General features: G+C 31.3%; 3 protein-coding genes across 6 annotated transcripts; 2 read left to right on the top strand and 1 right to left on the bottom strand.

Moving 5' to 3' along the window:
- The first annotated feature begins 548 nt into the window (after positions 1 to 548).
- LOC100820144 (nucleolar protein 14) lies at positions 549 to 8,678 on the top strand. The gene is made up of 13 exons (XM_006574440.4): positions 549 to 1,035; positions 1,758 to 1,896; positions 2,152 to 2,222; positions 2,457 to 2,516; positions 2,603 to 2,815; positions 2,904 to 3,032; positions 3,395 to 4,081; positions 5,570 to 5,762; positions 5,875 to 6,068; positions 6,370 to 6,474; positions 7,157 to 7,296; positions 7,627 to 7,905; positions 8,015 to 8,678. The coding sequence occupies exons 1-13, from the start codon at positions 667 to 669 to the stop codon at positions 8,277 to 8,279; spliced, it is 2,844 nt and encodes a 947-aa protein (XP_006574503.1). The 5' UTR covers positions 549 to 666; the 3' UTR covers positions 8,280 to 8,678.
- Positions 8,679 to 10,959: 2,281 nt separating this feature from the next.
- LOC100526876 (uncharacterized) lies at positions 10,960 to 14,612 on the bottom strand. 2 transcript variants are annotated; one of them, NM_001248450.2, is given in 4 exon segments: positions 11,166 to 11,684; positions 13,306 to 13,359; positions 13,912 to 13,989; positions 14,382 to 14,497. In NM_001248450.2, coding segments are annotated over 4 exon segments (618 nt in total). In that variant the 5' UTR covers positions 14,402 to 14,497; the 3' UTR covers positions 11,166 to 11,218.
- A 5,299-nt stretch (positions 14,613 to 19,911) lies between these two features.
- On the top strand, positions 19,912 to 26,106 carry LOC100780043 (probable methyltransferase PMT3). Of its 3 annotated transcripts, none has more exons than XM_003519419.5 (8): positions 19,912 to 20,105; positions 21,028 to 21,563; positions 22,179 to 22,343; positions 22,455 to 22,637; positions 22,887 to 23,481; positions 24,328 to 24,440; positions 24,576 to 24,796; positions 25,605 to 26,106. In XM_003519419.5, the coding sequence occupies exons 2-8, from the start codon at positions 21,285 to 21,287 to the stop codon at positions 25,924 to 25,926; spliced, it is 1,878 nt and encodes a 625-aa protein (XP_003519467.1). In that variant the 5' UTR covers positions 19,912 to 20,105; positions 21,028 to 21,284; the 3' UTR covers positions 25,927 to 26,106. The 3 variants fall into 3 exon arrangements, with proteins under 3 accessions (XP_003519467.1, XP_014619496.1, XP_025980193.1); XM_014764010.3 differs by having other exon boundaries at positions 19,949 to 20,154; XM_026124408.2 differs by lacking the exon at positions 19,912 to 20,105 and adding an exon at positions 20,181 to 20,196.
- Positions 26,107 to 27,449: the final 1,343 nt, after the last annotated feature.

Here is a 27,449-nt window from a genome sequence, read left to right as displayed (position 1 = left end):
TACATCTTGTAACTGTTGATTAGATATCAAAAATTTATAATTTGACCGATATTTGTAATAGTTACTAATAGTAGCCTATGTAATTGCCTCATATTATTTTCATTTATTTTTCTACTTCAATATTTTCTTCCATATATTATATAAAAGATTATCTTACATTTCCATTTTAATAAAACTATAAAGAACACACCAACATGCAAATGATGTATATTATTGTCTTTTCAAAGCATATGACTTCATTAATTTTAGAATAGGAAAATATTCTAATTTAGTCACTTTTTCAATTCAAAATTTTCTAATTAAAAATACTATAAATAATAATTATAAGTATATACCAAAAATACTTATTTACTTTTTCTAGAGGTGCATTTCATAAATTATAAATTATTTGTGATTGAATTTCAAAGTTAGTTGTGTCTATAATTGTGTATAAAATTCTTTTGAGTAAATGATAAGTAGTCAATCAAGTATCACGAATCAGAATAATCTCTTATCAAATGGATCATTTTAAATATAAAAAAAAAAAACCTACACACTATTTTTTTTTTCTTGCAGTGCACAAACTAAAACAGTGTGTCACAGAAGAAGTTAGCGCGCTAACGACACAACAATCCTAACATAAACCCTAAACCCTCCACAAGGTGCTGCATTTCTCGGTGCAAAATCATGGCGAAGTCATCAAAACGTAGCGTCGGAACCAGCACCACCGACAAGAAGAAGAAGAAGAGCAAGAAGTTCGGTCCAGAAGGCGTGGCCATGAAAGTGAAAGCCAACAACAACGCCACTGCCTCCAACCCCTTCGAGTCAATTTGGTCGCGGAGGAAATTCGAGGTGCTAGGGCAGAAGCGGAAGGGCGAGGCGCGGCGCATGGGGCTGGCGCGCTCCCTGGCGATCCAGAAGCGCAACAACACGCTCCTCAAGGAGTACCACCAGAGCGCCAAGTCCTCCCTCTTCGTCGACAAGCGAATCGGAGAGAAAGACGAGGCGCTCGACGAGTTCGGAAAAGCCATCTTGCGTTCCCAACGCGAACGCCAGGTCCATCATCATCATTATTATTGTTATTTTGTAAATTTATGATGTTTTGTTTTGGTTTTAGTTTAGTTTTTGCGCAGTATAAACTCTCAACCAATTAGTAATCACTGACTTTTAAATGGTAAAAGTTGATAAGTTTAGCAATGGAGGAATGCTAGCAACACACACGAGTGAGTTTCGTTAAATAAGAAGTGAGAGACTCACAAAAATTTGTGATTTTCAATGAATTTTCAACCAATAACAGAAAAATGTGTTTAAAAGAGTGCACTAGAGATTTTGTTGTTAACATTTGCCTTTAGCATACATATGACTGGATGACAGTGTAAACAAGTTTTGAGGAATGCTACTGCTAGCAAGTAGCAACACACTCTCTACTGTTAGTTAAAGTTTACTGGATATTACAAAATAATGTGTGGAGCTTATTGAATAAGTGAAACTCACTAAATTTTGTGATTTTCAATAAATCTCAGTCAATAAAGAATAAAGAAGAATGTGTTCAAAAGAATATGTTGGAGAGTGTGTGCTAGCATTTCTAAAAGGTTTTATAGTTTTCAGTATATTTAAATTATTTTTTTGTAAATTTATTTTAGAATAAATAATATATGCACTATGTAGTGATGATGTATTAGAATGCCATCCGAATATCTGATTACAAACTGCCATACGTTGTAAGTTTGCTGACTATGTAGTGATGATGTAAATTCTCTTTCTTTGGGTGTTTTTAGCTGAACATGAAGTTGAGCAAGAAAAGCAAGTATCATTTGTCTGATGGAGAGGAAAATGACTTTGAGGGAATTGATTCTCTTGGGAGAGATGATTTTGAGGATGAGATGCTTCCTGATGATATTGATGCTGAGACTGATGGTATGTCAATGTTGTGTGATACTTAGATGACTTTTTTGTATTGTACTTTGTTTTGTGACTGCTGAATTGACGGCTTATTTGTCAACATTCTGCTTCAATTGGGTCTGTGTATTCACAGGATCCACATGCATATTTGTCAACATTCTGGTACTATTTCACAATAATATATATCTATTTTTGCTGAGCAAAAAAAAAAAAAGTATGCTGCTTGTTATTTTTGTATCTTGGGTTTATGTTTAGTGCTGGATTTTGCAGAGAAATTAGATTTGGTTCAATGGAGCATGCAGATTCCGGGGGAAACCAGTGCGGATGATGGGGAGGAAAATGTAAGGCCTGTTATGCTATACATGTTGGTACCGTTATTTTTGTTTCCTATTATAATCTTAATATGCGTACATGATGTTATGTATCATGTATGGGTTGTGTAATCTGCGAGTGATTCATGTGGTGATTATCTAAAATGTTAATATCCTATTTTTGATAAACTTTTACAATTGTTACTGGATTTTGAAATACTTTGAAGTTGGTTCTTAATTGTGAGTTTGTGACTTCTTCTGCAGAGACATAAAAGCAAGAAGGAAGTGATGGAGGAAATTATCTCAAAAAGCAAGTTTTACAAGGTGTGGGATATTTCTTTAATCAAGGCTATGGTAGTTATTTGTTCTCTATATTTGCTCACTTTTTTTTTCATTCCAATATTTTCCAGGCTCAAAAGGCAAAGGATAAAGAAGAAAATGAAAACTTGGTGGAAGAATTGGATAAGGATTTCACTTCCTTGATTCACTCTGAAGCCTTGTTATCTTTGACTGAACCCAACAAGATGAATGCTTTGAAGGCTCTGGTGAACAAAAGTATTTCAAATGATCAAAGTAATAAGGACCACATGTCTGCTACTCGGACAATGGATAATTCTGTGCAGGTACTATTTATCCATGGGGGTTCTTCTTGGCCTGATAACTTCATCTTATTATAAGAACATCCTATATCTAACTTTCGATTTTTGGCAGGAAAAACCTGATGATTATGACAAACTTGTCAAACAAATGGGGTTGGAAATGCGTGCTCGCCCTTCAGATAGGACAAAGACACCAGAGGAGATTGCTCAGGAGGAAAAAGAACGTTTAGAGCAATTGGAGGTATGGTTACGTGACTTTTAACCATAAGCTTGTTATTATACGATTAATAAATAAATTATTACCCTTACATATAAAGAAGCATTTTCCCGCAATTTTGAGCATTAGTTGTGCTATGTTCTTAGCTGTATAGCCGAGCTACATTTTAAGATGGTTTAGACTGTTATGGCTGAACTCGAGGGATGGGAATGAACTCAGGACTGGTAAACTAAATTCATGATTTATTTTTGTATTTTAGTAAGGTTGCTGCCTTGTAAGCCAGTGGTTGTGGGTTCTAATCATGGACTATCTGCATGAGGTAAAGTTGTATACATCTTTATTTTTAGAGAGTCAACTAATAAATCCTTTTATCCATAATAATTAAGGAAGAGCGGCAGAAGAGGATGGTTGCTGCTGAAGATTCAAGTGATGAAGACAATGAAGACTCAGAAAAGCCATCTGAACAGAAACCAAGATCTATATCTGGTGATGATCTTGGTGATTCCTTTTCTGTTAATGAACAAATTATGACCAAGAAGGGTTGGGTTGATGAGATTCTTGAAAGAAGAGATGAGGAAGATTCTTCTAGTGAAGATGATGATGGTGAAGATCCTGACAATTTGGGAAGCTCTGAAGATGCTGATGAAGGATCAAATGAAGATCTTGATGAACACAAGAAGGATCTTTCTTTAAAAGATTGGGAACAAAGTGATGATGATGATATTGGTGCAGATTTAGAAGATGAAGATGATAGTGATGAAAATATAGAAACAGCTGCAGAAGACCTTGATGAGGTAAAAGGATTGGATGCTGCAGTTCATATAAGAGCAAAAAGAAATGCTTCTGTTGAAAGTGTAAAAAAAGATAAGGATTCTTCAGATGCCAAGATAGATGTTGTAGGAAAACAGTCAAAAGAGTTGGACATTCCTTATATAATTCAAGCTCCGAAGACCTTTGAAGAATTATGTTCACTGGTGGATAAACATTCAAATGACAACGTTATTTTGATTATCAATCGGATTCGGAAAAGTAATCCAATCCCACTCGCAGCAGAAAATCGAAAGAAAATGCAAGTATGAAACCTGTTCCTTTCTATTTACTTTTTGCTAAGACTCAGATCTTCTCTTCATGCTTCTTGTATATATGTGTACTGAACCCATGATTGCTTTATTAGCAAAAGTGTTATCTCTTTGACATTTTCAACTTGAATATAGTGTTTTTGGCATTAACTTTGATGTTGTAATTGTATTGACAATTAATGAAAATCTAAATGAATATCAATTACTAAAATTACTTCCCTCAACTGGGTAAATATTGGTTCTTGCTGGTTTCATACTTCATTATTTGAATGAAACCTATGCTTATATGTATTTTAAAATATTATTTGACTCTCACCGGTGTTGTAGTTACTGCCTAGAAGGGACAGACTACTAGTTATTGAAATCATTTTCTGAACTGATTTGTTTCAGATGATGCCATGCTTTATTGAAGGAATCTTGTACCATCAGTTAGGTCAAACTAAAGGTTCAAAAATACAAGCCATATGATGGATTTTGATATGTATTTTGTCTGTATGCAAGTGCCTGTGTCTGTCTTCTGTTATAACTTTCAATTGTTCATTCATTTAAATTTAAATTTAAAGATTTTGCTCTTGAAAGCCATTCACAAAGATGTACACTCTGTTTTTATTCCCCTTGGTAACATCCCGTGATTGAATATTGAGTAGTTCAACATGAAGGTCCAGTTTTGAAATTCCATCCATGGGGATGAGATGGATAGGTGATATGCATAGCCAATTCTATATTTGAAATTTGTTTATGGTAAGGAGCCTAGGATTAAATCTGTATCAATTAAGACTTAATAGAAGTTTAGAGAAGAATTGGCTTAGTGATATGGTACAAGCCAACAAAGGGTTAGTCTGCTGGTTAACAATCAGTAAAATTGAAGTGGCTGTAATGAAGAACCTGAGCAATTCCCTTTCTATAGGATTGAAACCTAATTTAAAACAAATCCTAACCTTTTGAATTGTTCTAATCCTAGTTTTCTTTATTAACTTGGATAAAAAGAAAGTGGAAGGTTGAAATAAAATATCAAATAAGAATGTTACAATAGAATGGATTGTAAGTACAAAAATTACACAATAAAGTACAATGGCATGAACACTGAACTGTAACTCAATCCTCTTCCCCCCCTCCTCTCTTTTTTCCATAAAGTGTTCCTGCACCAAAGATAGTTAATAAAGGTAATTTATGTTGGCATATATAGCATGGTTTAGTTTGTACATGTATGATGCATAAGAGAATATGTAAAGCATATGCCTGATGGTTCTTCACTTCTAGTTTGTACATGTATGATGCATAAGAGAATATGTAAAGCATATGCCTGATGGTTCTTCACTTCTAGTTCTTTTTTAGTCTAGTCCAGATCACACTAGCACTATTTTTGGATGTAACATTTGACACACTATTACATTGTATTCCTAAATAGTTTATCAGGATATTGTGGTTTGTGATTATTATATGGCTAACCATATGGGAGGCATTTATATCTTCTCTTTTCAGGTATTCTATGGAGTATTGTTGCAATATTTTGCTGTTTTGGCAAATAAGGAACCACTTAATGTTGAGTTACTCAATATGCTGGTGAAACCGTTGATAGAGATGAGTAAGGAAATCCCATACTTTGCTGCAATATGTGCTCGTCGCAGAATAGAAGCTACCAGAAAACAATTCATTGAGAGTATCAAACAATCAGGTTGAAAAGAAATGTTGTCTAATATCTGCATTCTCTATGTTAACTATTGTGGAGAACTATGAATTTTTAGATGTTTTGGTAACACCCTTCTGTAATCATTTTGTTGTCACAGAAAGTAGCAGTTGGCCTTCTTCAAAAACGTTGTGCCTCTTGCGTTTGTGGTCCATGATATTTCCATGCTCTGACTTTAGGCATCCAGTTATGACTCCTGTGATATTGTTGATGTGTGAATATCTGATGCGTTGCCCAATAGTATCTGGTCGTGATATTGCCATTGGCTCTTTCTTATGCTCTATGCTTCTCTCAGTAAGTATATCCTGAGTCTAGATTCTTTAATGAGTTTGTTCTGTCTAACTCGTACACTTTTCATATGGTATTGTCCATGATGAATTCTGAAGGAGACTATATTTGGATTTTATCATGGAATGGTGGCAACTTACCTAGTCTTTATGAAAAAACCCATTAGTGGTATCTGTTTCCAGAAATGAATTTTGCTTTTGGATTATTTACTTACTAAGATATTTACTGTATTACTGAACTTCAATTTTCCTTCTTTTTCACTTATTACATTTGCTGCTTGCTCATGTATCTAATATATAAAATACAGGTATTTAGACAGTCTCGAAAATTCTGTCCTGAAGCGATAATATTTCTTCGAACTTCGCTGTTGGCAGCTACTGAAAGTAAACATGTTTCAGATGAAGATTCCCAGGTATGACTACTTTCATTGGTCCTCTGTATTTTTAATCATATTATGTGGTGGGTGAATGTGTGCTTGTATGTCTTTATGTTTTTATTTATGTATGGGGGCTACTAACATCATCATATGTGTAATGTTATTAGCATCTTCCACTCTTCTTTGAATGAGAAAACAATTTTAGATATTTTAGTTCTTTGGTAGAAAACCACCGTCCTCAAAAGTATTGCTAATATTGTTGTCTACTCTTTCCATTTAGACTGTACCCTCCTTTCCTTGTAAACAATTTCTTTGGTACTGCAAAATCCACATGAGAAAACAAGTGCATTCAAGCAGTTGCTGTACATTTTCTTGGACTTTTCTACTGATGCCCTATACCATAACATTTTATCTTTTTCCAGTCTACAATCCTAAGGCTAAATTATGTGACTGTATTACTCTTGACCATAAATAATAAATATGGAAAAGGGTCATTTTTCTTTTTCTTTTATTAGTTCAATACTATACTTTTAACATAAATAGATAGTTGAAGAACATTTAATGGAGGATTGTTATGATATGCTAGCACTTGAGTTAATCCATAACCTAGTTAGACCGTGCATTTGGGGTACAATATTGAGAATGTGGTGCTGTACTTCATGGTTGTATTACAGTTTCATGTTTGAACACTGAAATGGCTATATTGTTTTATGCCCAGTTATATCATCTTATGGAACTGAAAGCTCTCAAACCTCTCCTATGCATTCACGAGACAGTGAATGAGATTAGTCCTCTGAATTTCTTCAAAATAATAGACATGCCAGAAGACTCTTCTTTCTTCACTTCTGTTAGTTTCAGGTAACCAATAATTTATTACAACCATATATCTAAAAAGAAAAAGGGCTACCTCCATGTGGTTCTTATGTTGACTCTCTTGGTTTTGAATGGGGTCTTTATGTTTTTTAAACAGAAAAAAATGTTAGGGAGGGGTGCAGGGATATGTGTACTTGAGTTGCAATATCATAACCTGGTCGTTTAGATTTTGTGTTATAGCTGTAGGCTTGTTAATTAATACTGATGCTCCTAATATTGAAGACTTCTATATATGTTCAGATCTTGATTGTTGTTTCCTTTTTGAAGGTTTATGGTTTTCATTTATCTTGGCTAATTATGATTCTTTGATCACAGGGCTAGTGTATTAGTTGCAGTTTTTGAAACTTTACAAGGATATATCAACGTCTATGAAGGTTTAAGTTCATTTCCTGAAATGTTCCTACCAATTTTTAAATTATTAAATGAGATAGCAGAACAAAAAAATATGCCAAATGCATTACGAGATAAAATTAAAGATGTGGCTGAGCTCATTAAGTTGAAAGTGGATGAGCATCACACTTTGAGGCGACCACTTCAAATGCGGAAACAAAAGCCTGTACCAATCAAATTACTGAATCCCAAGTTTGAGGAGAAGTAAGTCTCTCCGTTTCCCTTGCTTACATTTGATAATATGTTTCCTTAGACATGTGAATCCGAAAAAGAATTCAAATTAAGCACTTAATATGTTATATTTGTTCTGCAGCTATGTCAAGGGTAGAGACTATGATCCTGATCGTGAACAAGCTGAACTGAGAAAATTGAAGAAACAGTTGAAGCGTGAAGCTAAAGGGGCTGCACGAGAATTGCGTAAAGACAACTACTTCTTGCTGGAGGTGAAGGAAAAAGAGAGGTCTTTACAGGAAAAAGATAGAGCAGAGAAGTATGGAAGAGCTAAAGCTTTCCTTCAAGAGCAAGAACATGCCTTTAAATCAGGACAATTAGGAAAAGGGAGGAAAAGGAGGAGATAAAAACTTGTGTATTTTTACCCTTGCATTGTGATGAAACACATAGGGCTTTACCTTCATATTAATCAGCTCAAGGAGTCATTTTTGCGCAGCCTAGCCTAAAGAGTGGATAAATCAAGAACATGCTTGGAATATTTATGGTGGTTCACTATAAGCTAGGCCTTCCTTTCCCCACTCACTATTAAAAGTTGAAGCAAATGGTGGTGTGATATGTATAAAGATATCTATTTTGGCAATGTCCTTGCCTTCCCAACTTAATCTTCTGGGAAGGAAAGGAATGCGTTGCTCTTGTATTCACGTATGAGGATTGGGAGAATTGTAAGGGTATGCAACTTCATCTAAGTTCTCTCTCTGTAAACATTCATAGCCACCTTGGTTGAACCAAGATAAAATTTTTGCAAATGAATTTTCAATCTAATTTGTACTCAATTCCCCTTCGACAATGATATGGATTCAAATTCCACCGATGATCTAAGGATTTTGTTAGTAAGCAATTTGTAATGACCTCTACAAGCACTGAGTTTTGAGGCATATATAACTCCAAACTTTTACTAACTTCATCATGCGGCAAATTTCTCAAAAGGGGTTTGTTTTACAAACTATTTCCGTAAATGGAGCTCTTTCTAAACTATTTTTTGTATGGTGTCATTTTTTACGTAAAAGCTATACAAATCGCAGAAAGCATTGGCGAGTTCGGGCTGAGGGTGACACGTGGCATTGGTCTCGCCAGTACCACCAGCGATTTGAGCTTCATGGGACTCGCCAGTGGGACTGGTGAGTTGAGCAGGTTGGGAATTGCCAACTCTATTGGCGAGTTGTGCTGGCTAAAACCTTTGGATATTTTTTATTAATAATATCCTAATATATGGCGTGTCCTTGCACTACCGTTTTTGTCTCAAGAATCCCTCGTTGGCAGCAGAGATACAATGCGGCGTGGCTCATTATCTTCTCTTTTTTATTGTGAATCTTTTGATCAGAACAAACAAGAAGAACCTGCACCTTTCATATCATTTTGAAATGCAATTTGGTTTTTAATAAATTCCTTTTAAAATAATCATGGAATAATTTAAAGAAATATTTTTTTGTCATTTTTTCCTTTTTGATCATAATTACAATATTAATATTAAAAAAAGTTGGGACGTAAGTGAGAGGTGCCTGCCACTTCACTTCATTTTATTTTTTTTTACAGTGTTTGGTTGACTCTTGTATACTCATTAATAATCATTACTGTATTTTTTAACTATTTTTCAGAGAATTTAAAAATAATTATTAGCTCTATCCTTATTTATGTTTTGAATTTGATTTAATTATGTTTTTAATTCCTAAAATTTAAAATAATTTTAATTCTTGTAATTTAAAAAAAAAATGTTTTTAGTCCTTAAAAGTAGACATTGTTGGCAGAGATTATTAAAAGGAATGTCATGGCACTGTCAACATATGTTTTTAATATTTTATATATTCAGATTAGTTAGTTAATGATGCTGGATAAATTAATAACAGGTTAAAAACATAATTCATTAAAAAATATTCCGTGTATATATTCCTCAAGCTCCTTAATTAATGGCATTATAAAGCACTCCCAATCTGCTGCACAACTCGCCAGTAGAGTTGGCAATTCCCAGCCTGCTCAACTCGCCAGTCCAACTGGCGAGTCTCATGGAGCTCAAATCGCTGGTGGTACTGGCGAGACCAGTGCCACGTGTCACCCCCAGTCCGAACTCGCCAATGCCTTCTGCGATTTGCATGGCTTTTACGTAAAAAATAACACCATACAGGAAATAGTTTGAAAAGAACCCCATTTATGGAAATAGTTTGTAAAATAAACCCCTTTTGGGAAATTTGCCTCATCATGCTAAATTCTTAGCATCTAACTAATCTAAACTCTAAACTTTTGAATATAAACAAATAATAAGAAAAAGACAACAACTTTTGTTGAAATTATTTTGATTTTATTTGAAGTTTTTGATTAATTCTACCTAATAGACATGTATATGTTTATCCCATAGTTATAAAAATCGGACTAACATGATTAGTTGGATTGTGATTCGATATCTTGAATGGTTTGGTTAAGGTAAAGGATTAGAAATACATTCGATTCACTTTGGCCCAGATTAACTTGGTTAGACTTGGTCAAACCCGATGACCTAGACAGAGTTGGCCTTGGTTGAATTTTTTTTTCTTCCAATTTTTATACTATATTCAAGTGTTAATAACTAATTATTGAATGACATATATGTCCTGTATTTTTTATTTTAATAAAAATATATAATAATTAATTAACATCGTATTAATCATGTATTAATCATGATATTGATTCCATATTTATGTGTTTTATATATTTTCAACGTATTTGTTTATTATCATTTAATAAATTTTGTATTTAATCTTAAAAAATAAGAATTTCCTTAGTAATTTAATGATAATAATATGAATTGATTATTACGTTAGGTATATTATATATATTTTTTAAAAAATTAAATATATATATATATATCAAGTCAATAAGTGATTCATTGGTTAAACCTTTGATCCATTTACATTGACCGAGTGTCTCGATCATTCTCGATCATATGAATGATCGAATTAGTTTTCATAGCACTACTTTATCCAATGATTCTTATATAGTGGTTGAAAAATTGTTTTTTTTTTTTTTTTTTGTATATAACCGAACTACACTTCAATCTCATCAAATAACAGACTGTTGTATTCATAATCAAACTACACTTCAATCTCATCCATGTAGTGCAACACAAATAACAGAATCTTGGGAACCATTTGTTCAAACCATATCTACCGAAATCACGTCAAACATGCACCATATATACAAACACAAGCAAGCTTTAATATAATAAAACAGCACGACGTTCATTTTTTCATGAGAATTTCACCAGAAGCAACTGAAAGGTGCTTCTAGTTTGACGTGTATTTACACGTTTGAGATTTCAAACCAAAATCGTATGACGTTGATTATTGCGCCAGTTACGTTGGTCTCTGCGCAAGTTACGGAAGTAGTTCTTAGGACTACGTTCAAAGTCATCTCTATAAATGCGAATTTTCCTCCCTGGAGCCTTCATTGTCTTCCCTCTTTCACAACAACAACAGAAAATCTTCCTCATCACGTTCCAAAGACCCAATACAAAAGTAGAAATCACGTTCCATAGCAACAAAACAACACCAGAAATCAGCTTCCAAAGCAACCAAACAACACCAAAAACCACCTTCCAAAGCAACCAGACAACAGGAATAGCTGCCAGTGCTACAACAACAGCAATAGCAACATACAACAACCATTCTCCACCCAATGAAATTTCATCACAAGCGTCAGTCTTAACGTTAAATTGATGCCCAGTGAATTTTTCAAGTATTTGATTAATCTTTGCCGCTAAGCAACTTATCAGGGACATGAACCTGAAACATGGAATTCAAGTTGGTTTGAGTGAATCATATAAAATTGGATTAATGGATTAACCCACAATATATTATTGACATAGTACTATGTTTTGTTCTATGTTTTTGTTTGTTCCTAAAGATATTTTTCAACCCACAGTCGGAGACTAATTGTACACATGATCAAGAATTGACCCTTGACAACATGCTTAAAAAACTCAGCTATTTGCTAGTACTAGCTGTACTGAACCTTGTTGGTATTACTGAGTGTTTTGTTCAAAGATCTCAAATAGGGTCCTCCTTTGACCTGTATCATTGCACTATTTTAGTACAACAACATCAGCAAACAACAAAGAAAGAAGAAAAACATCTTTATGCATAATAGTGGTTGTCTATATAAATATATATATAAAATTTCGGCAGAAAATGTGTATTGACAAAACCATTGACATTTGCAAAAAAAATCTATAACTAATTACTATCTCTGTTCAAAACCGTATGCAGCTACTATAATTGTGTATGGCTATGGCTTGATTCCTCAAGTTAAACCTTTGCTGTGAACTTCCCCATTCAAATGTTACTTAAAGCACAACACATAGACTATGTTGGGGAAAAGCATTTTTTGAAATGCTATTGGAAATAATATTTTTTAAAATGCTAGCTTTCAACTTTTTATATTTTTTTTATTTTTATCTTGAATATATTTATTCAATTTCGTAGTTATTTTTTTAAATAAATTATAATCTTATTATTTTTCTGTTATTTTACACTTATATGTTAGTTCAATATCTAATTTTATTAAATACTTATAATTTAATAAACTAAATTTTTAACTTTCGATTAATTTTTGAGCTTTTGACTAACTTTCCAATTTTCAGTTAGTTTTTCAAGTAATTTTTGTTAAACATAGTCATAGTAAATTTAAAAATAGAATTTAATAAGAATGTATGATTATAAAAGTTTTACACTAGTTAGTCAGTTAAAAAAATTTTTATATGACTTTTAAAGATTTTTATTTTGGATAAACCTCTTCATATATACTTATAAGAAAAAAAATAAAAAAACAATTATATTTATTCATAAACTAAAATTAATTTATACATAAGTTAAAATCATCTTTTTTGGAAAAGTTAAACTCATTTAATTTCTCTAAAAAATAATTTTAACTTCTGCATAAGTTAATTTTAATTTATGAGAAAAACTAGTTTTGTTTTCTTATTTCATTTTCCTATATGTATTTATGAAAAAACTTCTTTAAACTAGCTTGACCATAAAAAAATCAACAAACTTATAATTATTACTAATATAATAGTTTGTGATTAAATAATAATATAAAAAAACTTTTATGTAGTTAGACATAATGTATGAATTATTTATTCAATTTTTTATTCAAACAATAAATATTTTGTTAATTTTTATAATAATTACCTTAATCAAAATACAATTATATAAAGATTTTACACTCTCACTCATTTACATGGTATGATAAGTTTGTTACTTTTTAGAATAAATGGATGATATTTCCTATGATATTTGATTGATTCAAAGTATCAAAAACTTCCATGGCAAATTAACTCGAGCTACAAGAAAATGATTTAAAAAAAAACATTTACTCAAATCAACGAGAAGGGCATAAACTTACCATTTGATGACAGGATCCATGCAATGCTGAAGACTGTGAAGAAAGTTTGAAACCCTGAAGAAGAAGAAGCTCTCAATAGTGTTAGTGTTAAGTTTTTTTTTTTGGTAGGCAAGTGTTATTGTTAAGTAAAGAGAGCCCTAAAGAAATATTATTTTTTAGACTTTCATACGTTAGAAAAACTTTTTCTTAAGTATATTTTTAATAGAAAATTTGAAAGGATCTAATCTGAGCAAGGTTAAAAACATTCTTGAAATTAGTAAAACTATTTTGATCAAATGTGTATTTGCAAGAATTAACCTTCTATTTATATAATTCTTTCAGAGAAAGAAAGAAAAAACGATATGCTTCTGCCATTTTTAAAATATTCAAGATTTACGAAATAATATTTTATTTTTTTGCAGAATTTACCCAATAAAAAATATCTTTTAAAATCATGGAACAAGTAAATACTTATAATAAATATGTTTAAAATGATACTTGCGATGGGTTTGGATTGTGATTCAAAGTATAAAAATCTTCATGCGGCATTAAAAATTACATCGCAGAACAAGAATATAATTATTTAAAAATTATTTTTTGAAATCAAGGACAAGAACATAATCTTACCAATTGATGACAGGATCCATGGTAGGTTGGAACTCGAACTCTAACAGCGGAGACGCATCGAGAAGAAACCGTGAACCCCTGAAGAAGAAGATCTCCATGGTGTGTTAAGTAAAGTAATAAACTCCTAAAGAAATATTATAATGACCCAAAGAATACTCTCACTTTATATCATACGAGATGTATTTTGGATCATTATATTATCGATGTAAAATATTTACTAGAATTTGAGACTTTACTTAACATATTTAAACTTAATTTCACTCTAATTAATAATATATGTTGATGTATGATAAATTAGTTGATTTTGTAATAAATATCTTAAAAGTAATGTTTAGGATGGTGTTTGATTAATTCAAAGTATAGAAATCTTTATAATGCATCGAAAATTTACTGGAGAGCAACAAAAAAATTAATAATTTAAGAATGAATCATTAACTGGAAAAATCAATGACGAAGCGTAGTAATGTTACCTATGGCTGACACGATCCATGGTGAAGAATTGAAGGAGAAGAAATGGTGAGTCCCTGAAGAAGAAGAAGAAGAATATCTCGATAATGTTGAAAGTAAAGGCTTAATTTCTTTGTTTAATTTATTGGCAAAAGGATTGATTGGTTGAGATAAAGTGAGAGATACTCGAGCACAGCACACAGTAAGTGAAGACGACTTGAGCAAGACTGAAGTGTTAGTAACATCGTGGAAGGTGGAAACTAGTCAAGTGAACACTGTACTACTAGACGACTAGTAGTAGACGACCCCATCAGTTTTTATATTGTAAATTAAGTAAAGATGGTTAAATTATTCCTTTGGTTTTTTATTATTTAAATTACTTAATCTGGTCTTTCTATTTTTAAAATGTTTAACTTAGTCTTTTAATTTTAAGAAAATATCCAATGTAATCATTTCATTCAATTCAAGTGATGAAATACAAATAATTAATATGTTGAAGTTAAGATTAAATCATTTAAATAGTATTCGAATTTGATCTTTGTTGAAATAATTTTTACTCATATTTTACTTACTCTTAACAGAACTCTGAATTAACCAGGATTCATTTCCTTCGATGAATTGAAGGATTAAGAAAAAAAATCATTCAAATTAACACTAACATTAATAAAATTGAACATAAGAACATTAATTTTTTTCCAATTTTGTCACTAAATATAAAATACTCTTTTAACTAATTCTTACTCTTTAAGAAAATTGGTTAATAACTTAGGATAACATTAAATTTGTTAATTTGCATTATTTTTCCACTTAATTAATTAATGTGTGCTAGCTAGTCTTTTTATCCAATCTTTGTAAGAAAGATAATTCATTTATATTTGAATACACAACATTTATTATAAAGTAACTAAAGGTATTAGGGTAAAAAATAATAACCAATGCAAAAGACAATTTGAAAAGAATCTTATAAAAAGGATAAAATAAAAATAAAAAAAAAGAATCTTATATTTAGAAACAAAGATAATATATATTTTACTTTTTTGAAGAATTAGTCTTATAACTTCTGACTTTCTTAAAGATAATACACCTTAGCAAAAAGTCACAGGAACAAAAACCAAGTTTGACTAAAAGTTTAGGAATAAAAAATACATTTTTTTCCTTATTTTTTCCTTTTCAAGATTATTGGACAAAGTTAAACATTCTAAAAATATAGAGGATATCTTACTGTGGGCAATAAATTACAGGGACCAAAATCAAGTTTATTAGTTTAAGGATAAAAAAACACATTTTTTTCCTTTTTAAAATCAGAGGACAAAGTTAAACATTTTAAAAATAGAGAGAACAAGTTGAATAATAATTGACAAAACAATTTATACTTGTACGATATTTAAATAGGTGTTTTTTATTTATCTTAAAATCATTTTATATTAAATTAAAACAATATTATTTTAAAAAATATCCTATCTTTTTTAGTTTTGGGTTGGTCTGACTAATTTTTACGAGTTCTGAGATGATTTAGATGTTTAAAGTTAATGAATCCATCACCATACCATCTTTTATTGGTATAATTAGTTGAACTGACTAGGCCAATATGATTTTTAAAATAATGATTAAAATTGAAAATTAATTATAAAAATAAACTTTAATTACCCTAACAGAATCATGACAGACAACAAATTGAATACTTGAAATATAAAAATAAAAATAAAATGATCGCAAAGGAAGGAGTTATCTAATAAGAGAAAATATTAAATAGGTATAAAAGAAAATTCAAGTTTACCTAGATAGTAAAAAATAATACATTACTTAGTTGAAAAGTTAATAAATAAGATGTTAAATTACTCTTTTAGTTCATTTTTTATTTAAATTATTCAATTTGATCTCTCTAGTTCAAAAAAATATATTTTCACTCTTTACTATAGTAAATTGTAACTAATTATTATAATTTAGATAAATTTGTAATGATTAATATACTGTTACAATGTTTATTTTGGTAAATCGATAGAATGTTTATTTTGGATAATTTTTATTGTGACAGACAAATTATGATTACTAATCAATATTGTGGTTATTATTATGTTTTTTTTAAAATTATGTTTGCCAAAATATTTTTTAAGTGATTATTGTAATGTTATGCTTGTAATGATAAAAAAGAATAAAAATTTGTCCAAAAATGAAACGAAATTTGGGGTACAACAACTTAGTCCAATAGAAACATATTGATATTTAGGTCCAACAAAAAATTATTAACATTTACGTTCAATAAAAATATTAATGATATTTTGATACAACAAGAAATAACTGGCATTTTCCTAAAAAAAATTATTAACATTTTCGTCCAATAAAATATTATTGATATTTAGGTCTAATAATGGTAACTTAGTGACATTTTCGTCCAATCTATTCATGACCATGTTGCTAATTAATTTTGTGACAAATTCATCTCTCTATGTCATATAGGTTATTTTGTTAACAATAATGGATGAAAGTTAACGGTCAGATAAATTTGTCACATTTTTTACATTTTCAAAAATTAAATTTTAAATTTTAATCTTTTAGAAACAAATTTGTTAAAAAATTACACATTTAAGAACAAAAATATCTATTTATCGTAAATTAAAATCATCAAGAAATTAATCTCATAACTTCTCTGGAATGACAATTTGTTTCTTTATTTGATTAAATGCACCCCAAAAGAGAAACTAACGATTGGTCGAGATAGAGGGTGTGAGACACAAATAATACTAATAATAAGTGAAGTGTTGAGATGACGATTGACGACTCAGTGTAAAAGGACTTGACTTGAGTACGGTAATGTTATTGTTTGTGGAAGATATAAAGTTCCATGCCTGCCTTAAGATTTAAAAATACTTGTTAAGTGAACATTGTATCCTATACGTACTACTACTTGTGACCCATGCTTCATGGGTCTCGCACCACTCCAGTTTAAAAATATATTACTTGTGACAGTTTAAAGTTTTGACATATGTAATAAATATAATAAAAAATATAATTAATTTATTAAATTTCAAATAATACATTATGCATGAAAGTTTCTAATATATCATTTATTTATTCAATTAATGACTCATTTATTCTTTTTATATATTATTCTTATTAAGTATTAATTAACGGTAATCTTAGAAAAAATATATTTAATGCAGTATTATAATTTTGTAAAACAACAAAAAATTTAGAACAAATTTTTTTCTTCTCACATAATCCGGAACAGATGAAGTATGGTTCTAAATATTAGGTCTAATATATGAGTAGATTTCCTAATTAAAATCTTTTGGTAGTAATTTTCGATAAAAAAGTTGTGATAAAAAAAAATTATAAGTCTAGGAAATTATTTGGGTGTTTCGAGTTAATTTTAGATGCACAAGATATATGCAAATCGATACATAAGTGTTTATATAAAGTAATATTTGTATAAATATGTTATAACTTGTATTTTTCAGTTGCATGTCTAGTACTTGTACAGTACATGGAAGGAAAGTACTGTAGCTCATGGTCAAAATAACTTGAATTTATAGGTTATTTCTTCTACTCTTGCATCTTGAAGTATTATAAAGTTTAATATATGAATTATTTAACATGTTGAGAATATAAACTCTTAAATGGTGTATTGTCTTTTGTCATATAGGTGATTTATGGTGATAGTTAGGAATGAAAATAAGTTAGACCATTTGATAGGAGTTTACATCCTGACTTACATTTGATTTGTTACCACAGATTGAACACCCAATAGCCGAATCGCTATGTTGCACAACAACCTTCGCAGATTCTCCTTTAGAGTTACTGCTTGTTCTAATTTACGTTAAGATTCTTTCTTTTAGGGGCAACCTAGATGCCTTGTGGGGTGCTTTTGGGTCTGGTGGGTTTGATGTAAATGAGTTTGGGTGTCAGCGGCGAGAACAAAAAAGAGATGATGCCAAAATGTGTTGGAAAATGGACAAACTATGCAATGTGTAATACAAATTCATTATTGATTGGTCATTCCATAATGCATTTTTTTGTATTACAGATTGCTCAATCTGTAAAAAAAAATACATTATGAATTGATTAATTCTTATTGCAAATATGTTACAGATTGATTAATCTGTAATTTATTTTTTTTGTATTACGGATTGAGCAATTTGTAATACAAAAAAATGTATTACAGATTGATCAATTTGTAAATATATCAAAGGTGATGTGATGAAGTTGAGTGTGAATTTGGTATGTATGGAGCTTGCACGCACAGTGGAGGGACGTGGCGGCGGTTGTATGCACAAATCTAGGTAGTGCGATTGATGGTGTCATGATTGAGTGGCGCAAGCGAATATGAGAAAAAGAGGTAGCGACATGAGAAGGAGGGAAGAAGGGGTGAGTGGTGGTGGTCACACACAATTAAGGTTCAGGTAAAAGGTGGTGGGAGAGAGGAAGAAGAGGAATAAAAAAAGGTATATTAAAAAGTGAGGTACATTAAATAATTGCTTAAGACCTAGTATGATGTGTTGAGTCTTTTATAAGTTATATGAGTCTTCTCATTTAATATTAGTATAAGAGACACCTTTTAATAAATGAAAATTTAGCTTGTTGTTAATTGAGAGTACTTTTACTTAGTTCTTCTTTGGAACCTTGATTTTCATCAAAGAATTACATTCTTTCTTATGGATCAAGGTTAACTCATCAATTCATTCCAAATTTGATATTATTTTCCCATCCTCTTATCTTAATTCATCATTTTTCTTTTTCTTAATTTTATCAAAATTTCCAAATTGATGATGTCGTAACTTGATCTACATTAGGGTTAGATCACATGGTAACTTGACAAATAAAAGCGTGCTATCCAAATAAAAAAGAGAAAAAAGGTTGATACATATTTAGCCATCTAGTTGGTCTTTGATTTGTCGGCCATTCACATAATACAATAAGTGATTACTTTATCTTATAATGAAGTTTGAATTGTTAAAAAAAATTGACAACTGGGTTGTTTTTTTTTTTTTTTAAGAAACAACTGAACTGAAAATTGTTTTGTTTTTAGAATAAATGGTTCGAGAATGTAAAGAATTTTTATTTAATTATAATTTATTGTGCACAATAAGTTTGTTAATCTTATTGTTAATTTTTATTATAAGTATCTTAAAAATTCTAGTAATAATATTTTTCTTACTTAAATATGTGTTTGAATTTGGATTAATATTGTTTTCGTCTCCTACTCATTACAATTAATAAATTTTAAGAAAATGAATAATGAAAATAAAAAATCATTTGGAAGTAACTTAACCTCTTCTTTCTCTCATATATATATATATTAACAATGACAAATCATATATAATAAGTTTCTTTATCTTTTATAATTATCCTTCCTTAAAAAAAAACTTTTATAATAATCCTCTAAAAGTCTGATTTCTCCAGTAAAAAAATGTCTGATTTCTAATTAGTTAGCACAAAATATTTTAACTGACTATAGTTATTCATTAAACTATTTTTTTATACAGAAATTAAATTTGACTAACAAATTTTTTTATAACTATTTATAACCGAATCATGAAAAGGGTAGTTTCATGCAAGTATGGTAGGGACAGAGAGAAAGTACCTTAAATTAACTACCTCTACTATGGGACACTGTGACACATATTCCCTTTTTCCTCTGTTGCACTTCCCAAATTAGATAATCTAAAGCAAACACTGAAATCATTCCGTATGATATAGCTTCTCTCTAAATCTGAGTTCTTAACTTCCTCAGATTTGATCCCATCCCAGTAAGCTTTTTCTTCTCTCCCTTCACATTCTCTGCTGATTTTGCATCAGGTTTGCATTTTTTTGCTGGATCTGGATCACTTTGCCATCTGGGTTCGTTTGGTTTGGCCTTTTCAGTGCTCATGGAAATGTTTGCTTTTGATATTGAATGCACCCCATATTCCACTTTTTTTTTTATTTAGTTGTTGTGTTGTTGCACTAGTGGTGGTTGAATTATGAAGTAGTCTTACTCCTTTTGATGCTGATGCTGTTTTGCATTGTGCCAGATCTGGGAGTTTCATTTAATTCCCTGGCTAATATTTATCATTAATTTCATTCATTACCATTTGATTTCGATCCAATGATGTTTTTCAGAATCAGATTTGCCATTGCATATCATGCATTCAATTATCAGAATCATGTGGTTTTTGTGGATCCATCATTTTCATTGGTTAGGTGTTAATGGATTTGTGATCATCATTGCTTTCTTTCACCTCATTTTTTCGTAATCTTTATTGTTTTCACCCTGTGGACCGTTTAGTGCACACAATTTTGACTGAAAAGTGAAAACTACGAGTGCATCTTGTGGATGGAGTAGTTGGATTTAATTAAATTAGCTTGAGTTACTCTCCAATTGTGGTAAATTGTCCTTGGCCATTTGTTTCTTCTATTAGGATTGCTTTAATTGGTGGGGGTACACTATTGCTTTTGATTATGTTACCCATTATTGTTATCTTCTTCTATTTCTATTTTCTTTCTTCATACCTGCTTACATCCCATCAAACTCTGGTCAGACTTGAAAAGAAACAAGTTTTAAATTGGTGTCTGTGTTTGGATCTGTTCTTTGTTTTTGTTCTGTTTAGCTCTATGATTTAATCAAGAAGACAAATTAGTAATGAATATCTGTATTTATTTACTGACTGCAGTCCCCTTCCTTGCCTGCAGGTCATTCTTTGAATCCCCTATCAGTGTCAATTTCTACAAACTTTATAAGGAAGCTGGATCATGCTATCTAGTTTGAAATTTGGAGGTTGCTAGTTAAAGTGTTCTTTTGGATGGTAAATTTGGTGCTTCATGTCTGGTGAAACAGGATCTGAGTTGTGATCAGTTTTAGTCCATAAGTAGGTTTTCACCAAAAAAAGAAAAGTCCATAAGTAGGCAGTGAAAGGTATATTTGGATTTGCATTATTTTAAACTGATAAATGACGAGGGGAAGATCTGATGGATTGCAAAAGAAGCATTTAGTTGCTTCCGTTTGTGGTGTGGCAATCTTTCTTGGTTTTCTATATGTGTACCATGGATCCATCATTGGTTCTCAGAATAGTGGTTCGTCTGCACTTGAATATGGCAGCAAGTCATTGAAAAGACTTGGGGCATCATATTTGGGTGCAGATGATGATGCTGATAGCAAGCAAGATGAATCTTCATCAAGTATTATGCAGGGAGATGGTGAGGCTGATATTGTACCAAAGAGTTTCCCTGTAAGTTTATGTGCAAGCAAAACTCAAGACACACTTCACTCTATTTCTTCATGAACACTCTTTTTTTGGTTCTAAGCTTGCACTTTATGACTCTGCTATTATATTTCATGAATATTTATTTTGGTTCTATATATTAGTTGTTTTAATTTAATTGCATACAGTTTATAAAAAATATTTATATATTTTGATAAGTATATACGTAACTACACACTTTATTAAGTTACTAATAAATAATGCATGTCCATCTGATAATAGAAAACTTGAACAAAACTAATAGCATATTCATAATTAATATCAAAGTCAAGCAACAACAGTCTTAATTGCATAAAATAATTTTAAGTTTCATAAATAAACAAGAGACCAGAACATCACCATAGTGAAGGAGGAAAAGCTAAGCAAGATAATTAAATTCTTCATTATTTTCATCACCATATTCAGGTTATCTTCCTCCTCAGGCTCGGTTGAAATAGATTCACCATCTGTACTGTGTAAATATCTGAGTGAATATCTTTTGATCCCTTATCTAGTTCAAGGTGGTGCATATCATACAGATGAGGCTCTACTTTTGGAAATATCATCAATCTAATGGAATTTGCAATGCTTCTGTTTTTGAAGGTTTGTGATGATCGTCATTCAGAGTTGATTCCCTGCTTAGACAGACATCTTATCTATCAAATGAGACTGAAGCTGGATCTTTCTTTGATGGAACACTATGAGAGACATTGTCCTCCTTCAGAAAGGAGATTTAATTGTTTGATTCCTCCTCCGGCAGGATACAAGGTAAAGAATATGCCGAGACTCGATGTGATCTTCAACTTCAACATATCCTCATTAATACATTTGTATAATTTTGTCAATGCTAAAACAATTGTTGTTTCTATGGTGTTTCAGATCCCTATTAAGTGGCCACAGAGCAGAGATGAGGTGTGGAAAGTAAATATTCCACACACTCACCTTGCACACGAGAAGTCTGACCAGAACTGGATGATTGTAAAAGGTGAAAAGATAGTGTTTCCTGGAGGAGGGACACATTTTCACTACGGAGCTGACAAGTACATTGCATCTATTGCAAATGTAAGGTTTACTGGTTATCTCTATAAAGCATAATGAAATGCTATATGCATTCTGTTTTTCAACTGATAGAATCATTGGACTTTATCCGTGTTATGAAGTATGCATTCATTTTATTGATGGAAATATGATGTATACTATCAGTTAATAGGTCTTTTCAAGACCATGTTTGACAGTGTTAGTTGTTTGGTGCATTCTGATTATTTAAATTCACTTTCATCTCATAGACCTCACAGTGAGTTTGTATTGCAGATGCTCAATTTTTCACACCATAATCTCAATAATGAAGGAAGACTGCGGACGGTTCTTGATGTTGGCTGCGGTGTTGCGAGTTTTGGAGCTTATCTTCTTTCATCTGATATCATCGCAATGTCCTTGGCGCCCAATGATGTGCATCAAAATCAAATTCAGTTTGCTCTAGAAAGAGGAATTCCTGCATATCTTGGTGTCTTGGGAACTAAGAGACTCCCTTACCCTAGCAGATCTTTTGAACTTGCGCACTGTTCTCGTTGCCGGATTGATTGGCTTCAAAGGGATGGAATACTACTCCTTGAGCTAGACCGGTTGCTTAGGCCAGGGGGTTACTTTGCATACTCATCTCCAGAAGCATATGCTCAGGATGAAGAGGATCGAAGGATTTGGAGAGAAATGAGTGCCCTTGTGGGACGTATGTGTTGGAGAATTGCTGCAAAGAAGGACCAAACTGTCATCTGGCAAAAACCTCTGACAAATGAATGCTATATGGAGAGAGAACCCGGCACTCGCCCTCCTCTTTGCCAGTCTGATGATGACCCAGATGCAGTTTTTGGAGTGAATATGGAAGCCTGCATAACACCTTACTCTGACCGTGAGTACCTTTTTCTCACGTGGTATTGAAAATATGTGATGGTTTTTGCACTTTATTTCTATGCCTTGTATATTTCTAGTTATTTCTTTTTTACTAGCAATATATTGTTGCTTCTTTTTAGTGTGTATCTGCCAATTGTATATTTATTCTGTGGATTAGTTGATCTCCTAAATGAATGAAATGTCCCTGAGAAGTGAGGGGCTACTAGCCTTCTCAGATTCTGTCAATAAGCTGCCACTTTGTAGAGTAATAATAATTTATGGGAACTAATAACTAGTCATAAACACTGAATGGCCATTGAGGTCAGTTTTGCCATCTTCATCTCCTCTAATTAGGTTGAGGAATATGCCATGTTCAAAATCCAAAAGGTTATTTGATTGGCACACGATTGTTATGAAAAGAGAGGAAGGGAAAGAGTGAAAACATTGAAATACAAGGCTGATTATTGTTAGAGAATGACCAAAGAAGAAACTATGGCACTATGCTATTATGGCAATGTAATAAATATTTACTGAACAATAATAAATTACAGGTTCATGTAAGCCAGCAGTGGTACCCCCCTTTATTGAAGAGAAATACATTTACTTAGGCCAACATATGCATCTTGATTGCACTTACAGTACTCATTAATCAATCCTGTTATTTTGTATTATATCATCCATGAATTACCTGTGCTGAGCTGACACTAAATGCTCCTAGCTAAACAATTAATGTCTATTATTTGAAATACTTCAATTTTTTTTCCATCTTCTTGGCTACTGTTTATTGAAGTTGTGCAATTGCTTTGAGTGCATGCAGCCTATATTCCAAGACACCACCTGATAATTTTTTTGTTGATCTTATCAGATGACAACAGAGCCAAGGGTAGTGGATTAGCTCCATGGCCTGCAAGATTGACCACTCCTCCTCCTAGATTAGCTGACTTTGGCTATTCAAATGAAATGTTTGAAAAGGATACGGTAATTGGAATTTGCAATTTATTCTCTGGTTTGTTTTAATTAGGTTCTTGTTCTTGTGAGTATATAAATTATTGAACTAACAAAGGTACCATTAGATAAATAGGCTATTGGCTTAACTCTTGTCCTGTGGTACAGGAACTATGGCAAGGAAGAGTTGAGAATTACTGGAATCTATTGGGTCCAAAAATCTCGTCGAACACAGTGAGGAATGTGATGGACATGAAAGCAAACATGGGTTCATTTGCAGCTGCTCTTAAAGGAAAAGATGTTTGGGTGATGAATGTAGTACCTCGTGATGGGCCAAACACACTTAAGCTTGTATATGACAGAGGCCTCATAGGGTCTATCCATGACTGGTATTAAAACCTGTTTTCCTGAAGCATAAATTTATTGCATCTTTGATATCTTTCTATGCATTTGACTCACTTCACCTTTTTAGTCTCATTTGATGATATCTGATTTCAAGATCCATGACTTGGCTGATGGTGATTTGTGAGAGAACTTGGTGATTTGACTAAATAAGCCATTGAGATTTGTTACTTCATTGCTTGAACTTGTTGTGTACCCTTGATTCAATTTGTTATTTTTTATTAGGGATTTGGTTCCTCTAAAGTGCACTGATATTTATTGATTAAAAAATCAGTGGTTGAAGTTATAATTAATTTTACAGTTTGTTACACATGTTTTTAATTTTAGGGTAAAATGTGTTTTAAGTTCCTTAAGATTTGGTCAAATTTGGTTTTAGCCCCTACATTTTAAAAATGGTAGTTTTGGTCGTTGTATTTTTTAAAATGGTGGAATTTTGTCTCTAGCTAACTCAATGAAGAATAGGTGAAGTGAGACAAAATCCACTCCATTTTGAAAATATGAGAACCAAAACTATTGTTTTCAAAATATATTGACTAAAATCAAGTTTGACCAGATCTTAAGAGACCTAAAACACATCTTACCCTTAACTTTATCACAAATCTCAATTGTTGATTTATTAATCAACCATTCCAGGTTGTAGCTACATTTTATTCTCTAAAGTGCACTTCCTCACTTTAGAGGAACCAAATCCATTTATTAGTAGCTCCTCCTTGTATTATTCAGAATCAAAATCTGGGTATGGATGGATGTGATTGACAAAAGTGATATTTACTGAAGGAATATATCTTTTAACAGGTGTGAAGCATATTCAACATACCCCCGGACTTACGATTTACTCCATGCATGGACTGTGTTTTCTGACATTGAAACAAGAGGGTGCAGTAAAGAGGATCTATTGATTGAGATGGACCGTTTGCTTAGGCCTACAGGTTTCATCATCATAAGAGATAAACAGCATGTGATTGATTTTGTCAAGAAGTACCTAACAGCAATGCACTGGGAAGCAGTTGCAACTGCTGATGCTAGTGCTGACTCTGACCAAGATGGCAATGAAGTTATTTTTGTCATCCAGAAGAAATTGTGGCTCGCCACTGAAAGCCTTAGGAATACAGAATAGGACAAAGACGACGATAACGACAACAACAACTATATGGCTTTTTCGTTTCCACTTTCTTATATATTATTCTCTGCTGCTACAAGGGATCCCAAGCATGCCCCCTCCCCCAGTGAACAACTGCCTTCTGTAGCATTATTACATTACATAATATTTATCAAAGTCCATTATTTTCATTCTAAATTTTTGTGATTATGATGCAAGTTATTACTAAGCCATAGGCATTATTATGCTTCTATGGGCTATTCATTATTTTGCCCTTCATTTGGGTAACAATGTAACCTACTTAATAATCAACACATAGTAGATTTGTCTTCGTGATTAAAGGCTAGGACTTGTCACACTAAAGTGTAATATTTATACAGGCATTTTTCTGCTTGGAATATATTATAAGTTTCTTGCTTTCATATTACAGTTTATAGTGCCCAAGTCATCATTTATATCGGGAAAAGTGTAACTTCCAAAATCAATGCATCCATTCAAAGATTATAAGAATTAATAAATTAAATTAACACTAATAGTAGACTCTAATATTTAATTGATCTTTGGAATGAGATATGATACGTAAGGTCTACCAAATTATTAATTAAAATAAAATATTATACGTTATCATAAGCCTTGAGAAAAATTTATAATAATAAGATATTTACATATTACATATGATGTGGAAGTCTAATAAATGTAATCGAAGACATTGTATCAAATTACTAAATATAAGAAGAAAAATATCATACTAATTAAGAAAGTTACTAGTCACATTTAATTACATAAATTTCACTTAATTTTTTTTAATTTATCCTTCATTGGAATTAAATATCAAAAATAAAAAATAATCATTAAAATTAGTACCTCAATTAAATGAAAAATATTTAAGAGTTAATAACATTAAATAAGATAAAATTAATTAAATTTTTTTTATATTTAAAACCCGAAGGAGTATAGTTAATAAAAAATTTAACTAATTACATTAATAATATTTATTATATAATAGTTTTAAGATGATATTATATAGTATATATTTCAAACTAAAAGATGATAAAAAAAATAGATATGTAAATTAATACTAAAATATCATACAATACTATAATAATAATATAAAAAGTTAAATATATTTCAAAACTAATAATTTTACAAATATGTGGTTAAATTTTAAATTATTCATAATATTTTGTTTTTTGGATACATATAATATTTTTAACTAATAATTACGAAATTAAAAAATAATGTTACAAAAAAATACATCATTGACAAAATTGTACCTTTTAAATATACTTTTAAATTTATTACGAATAATTGTGTCAAATTCCTCATTTGATAATACTGTTATTGTTATACAATTTTCTTAGCACAAAATATCTAATGTTATGCATGCATGTTTAAATATGATCATTATTCATCCACAGTATGATCGAATCAAAGAAATGGAAAGGAGAAAGTATTGTATTCTTACTTATAGACAGTGAAAATACCCCAAAACACAGTTAAAGAATCATTGGATGAGATGAGAATCACCAATACAATTGAAT

Source organism: Glycine max, chromosome 2 (genome assembly GCF_000004515.6).
Source record: "Glycine max cultivar Williams 82 chromosome 2, Glycine_max_v4.0, whole genome shotgun sequence".
In the NCBI taxonomy this organism is placed as follows: Eukaryota; Viridiplantae; Streptophyta; class Magnoliopsida; order Fabales; family Fabaceae; genus Glycine; species Glycine max.
The sequence above is the reverse complement of the archived record's forward strand: the minus strand, read 5'-3'. Positions and strand labels throughout refer to the sequence as shown.

Coding starts and splice junctions, on each gene's coding strand:
- LOC100820144 (XM_006574440.4), top strand. CDS start 667: ATGGCGAAGTCATCAAAACGTAGCGTCGGAACCAGCACCACCGACAAG. Junction 1,036..1,757: donor GTTCCCAACGCGAACGCCAG/GTCCATCATCAT, acceptor GGGTGTTTTTAG/CTGAACATGAAGTTGAGCAA. Junction 2,223..2,456: donor CGGATGATGGGGAGGAAAAT/GTAAGGCCTGTT, acceptor CTTCTTCTGCAG/AGACATAAAAGCAAGAAGGA.
- LOC100526876 (XM_041005800.1), bottom strand. CDS start 14,401: ATGGATCGTGTCAGCCATAG. Junction 13,990..14,381: donor ATGGATCGTGTCAGCCATAG/GTAACATTACTA, acceptor CTTCTTCTTCAG/GGGTTCACGGTTTCTTCTCG. Junction 11,685..13,911: donor ATGGATCCTGTCATCAATTG/GTAAGATTATGT, acceptor TCCATGTTTCAG/GTTCATGTCCCTGATAAGTT.
- LOC100780043 (XM_003519419.5), top strand. CDS start 21,285: ATGACGAGGGGAAGATCTGATGGATTGCAAAAGAAGCATTTAGTTGCT. Junction 21,564..22,178: donor TTGTACCAAAGAGTTTCCCT/GTAAGTTTATGT, acceptor CTGTTTTTGAAG/GTTTGTGATGATCGTCATTC. Junction 22,344..22,454: donor CTCCTCCGGCAGGATACAAG/GTAAAGAATATG, acceptor ATGGTGTTTCAG/ATCCCTATTAAGTGGCCACA.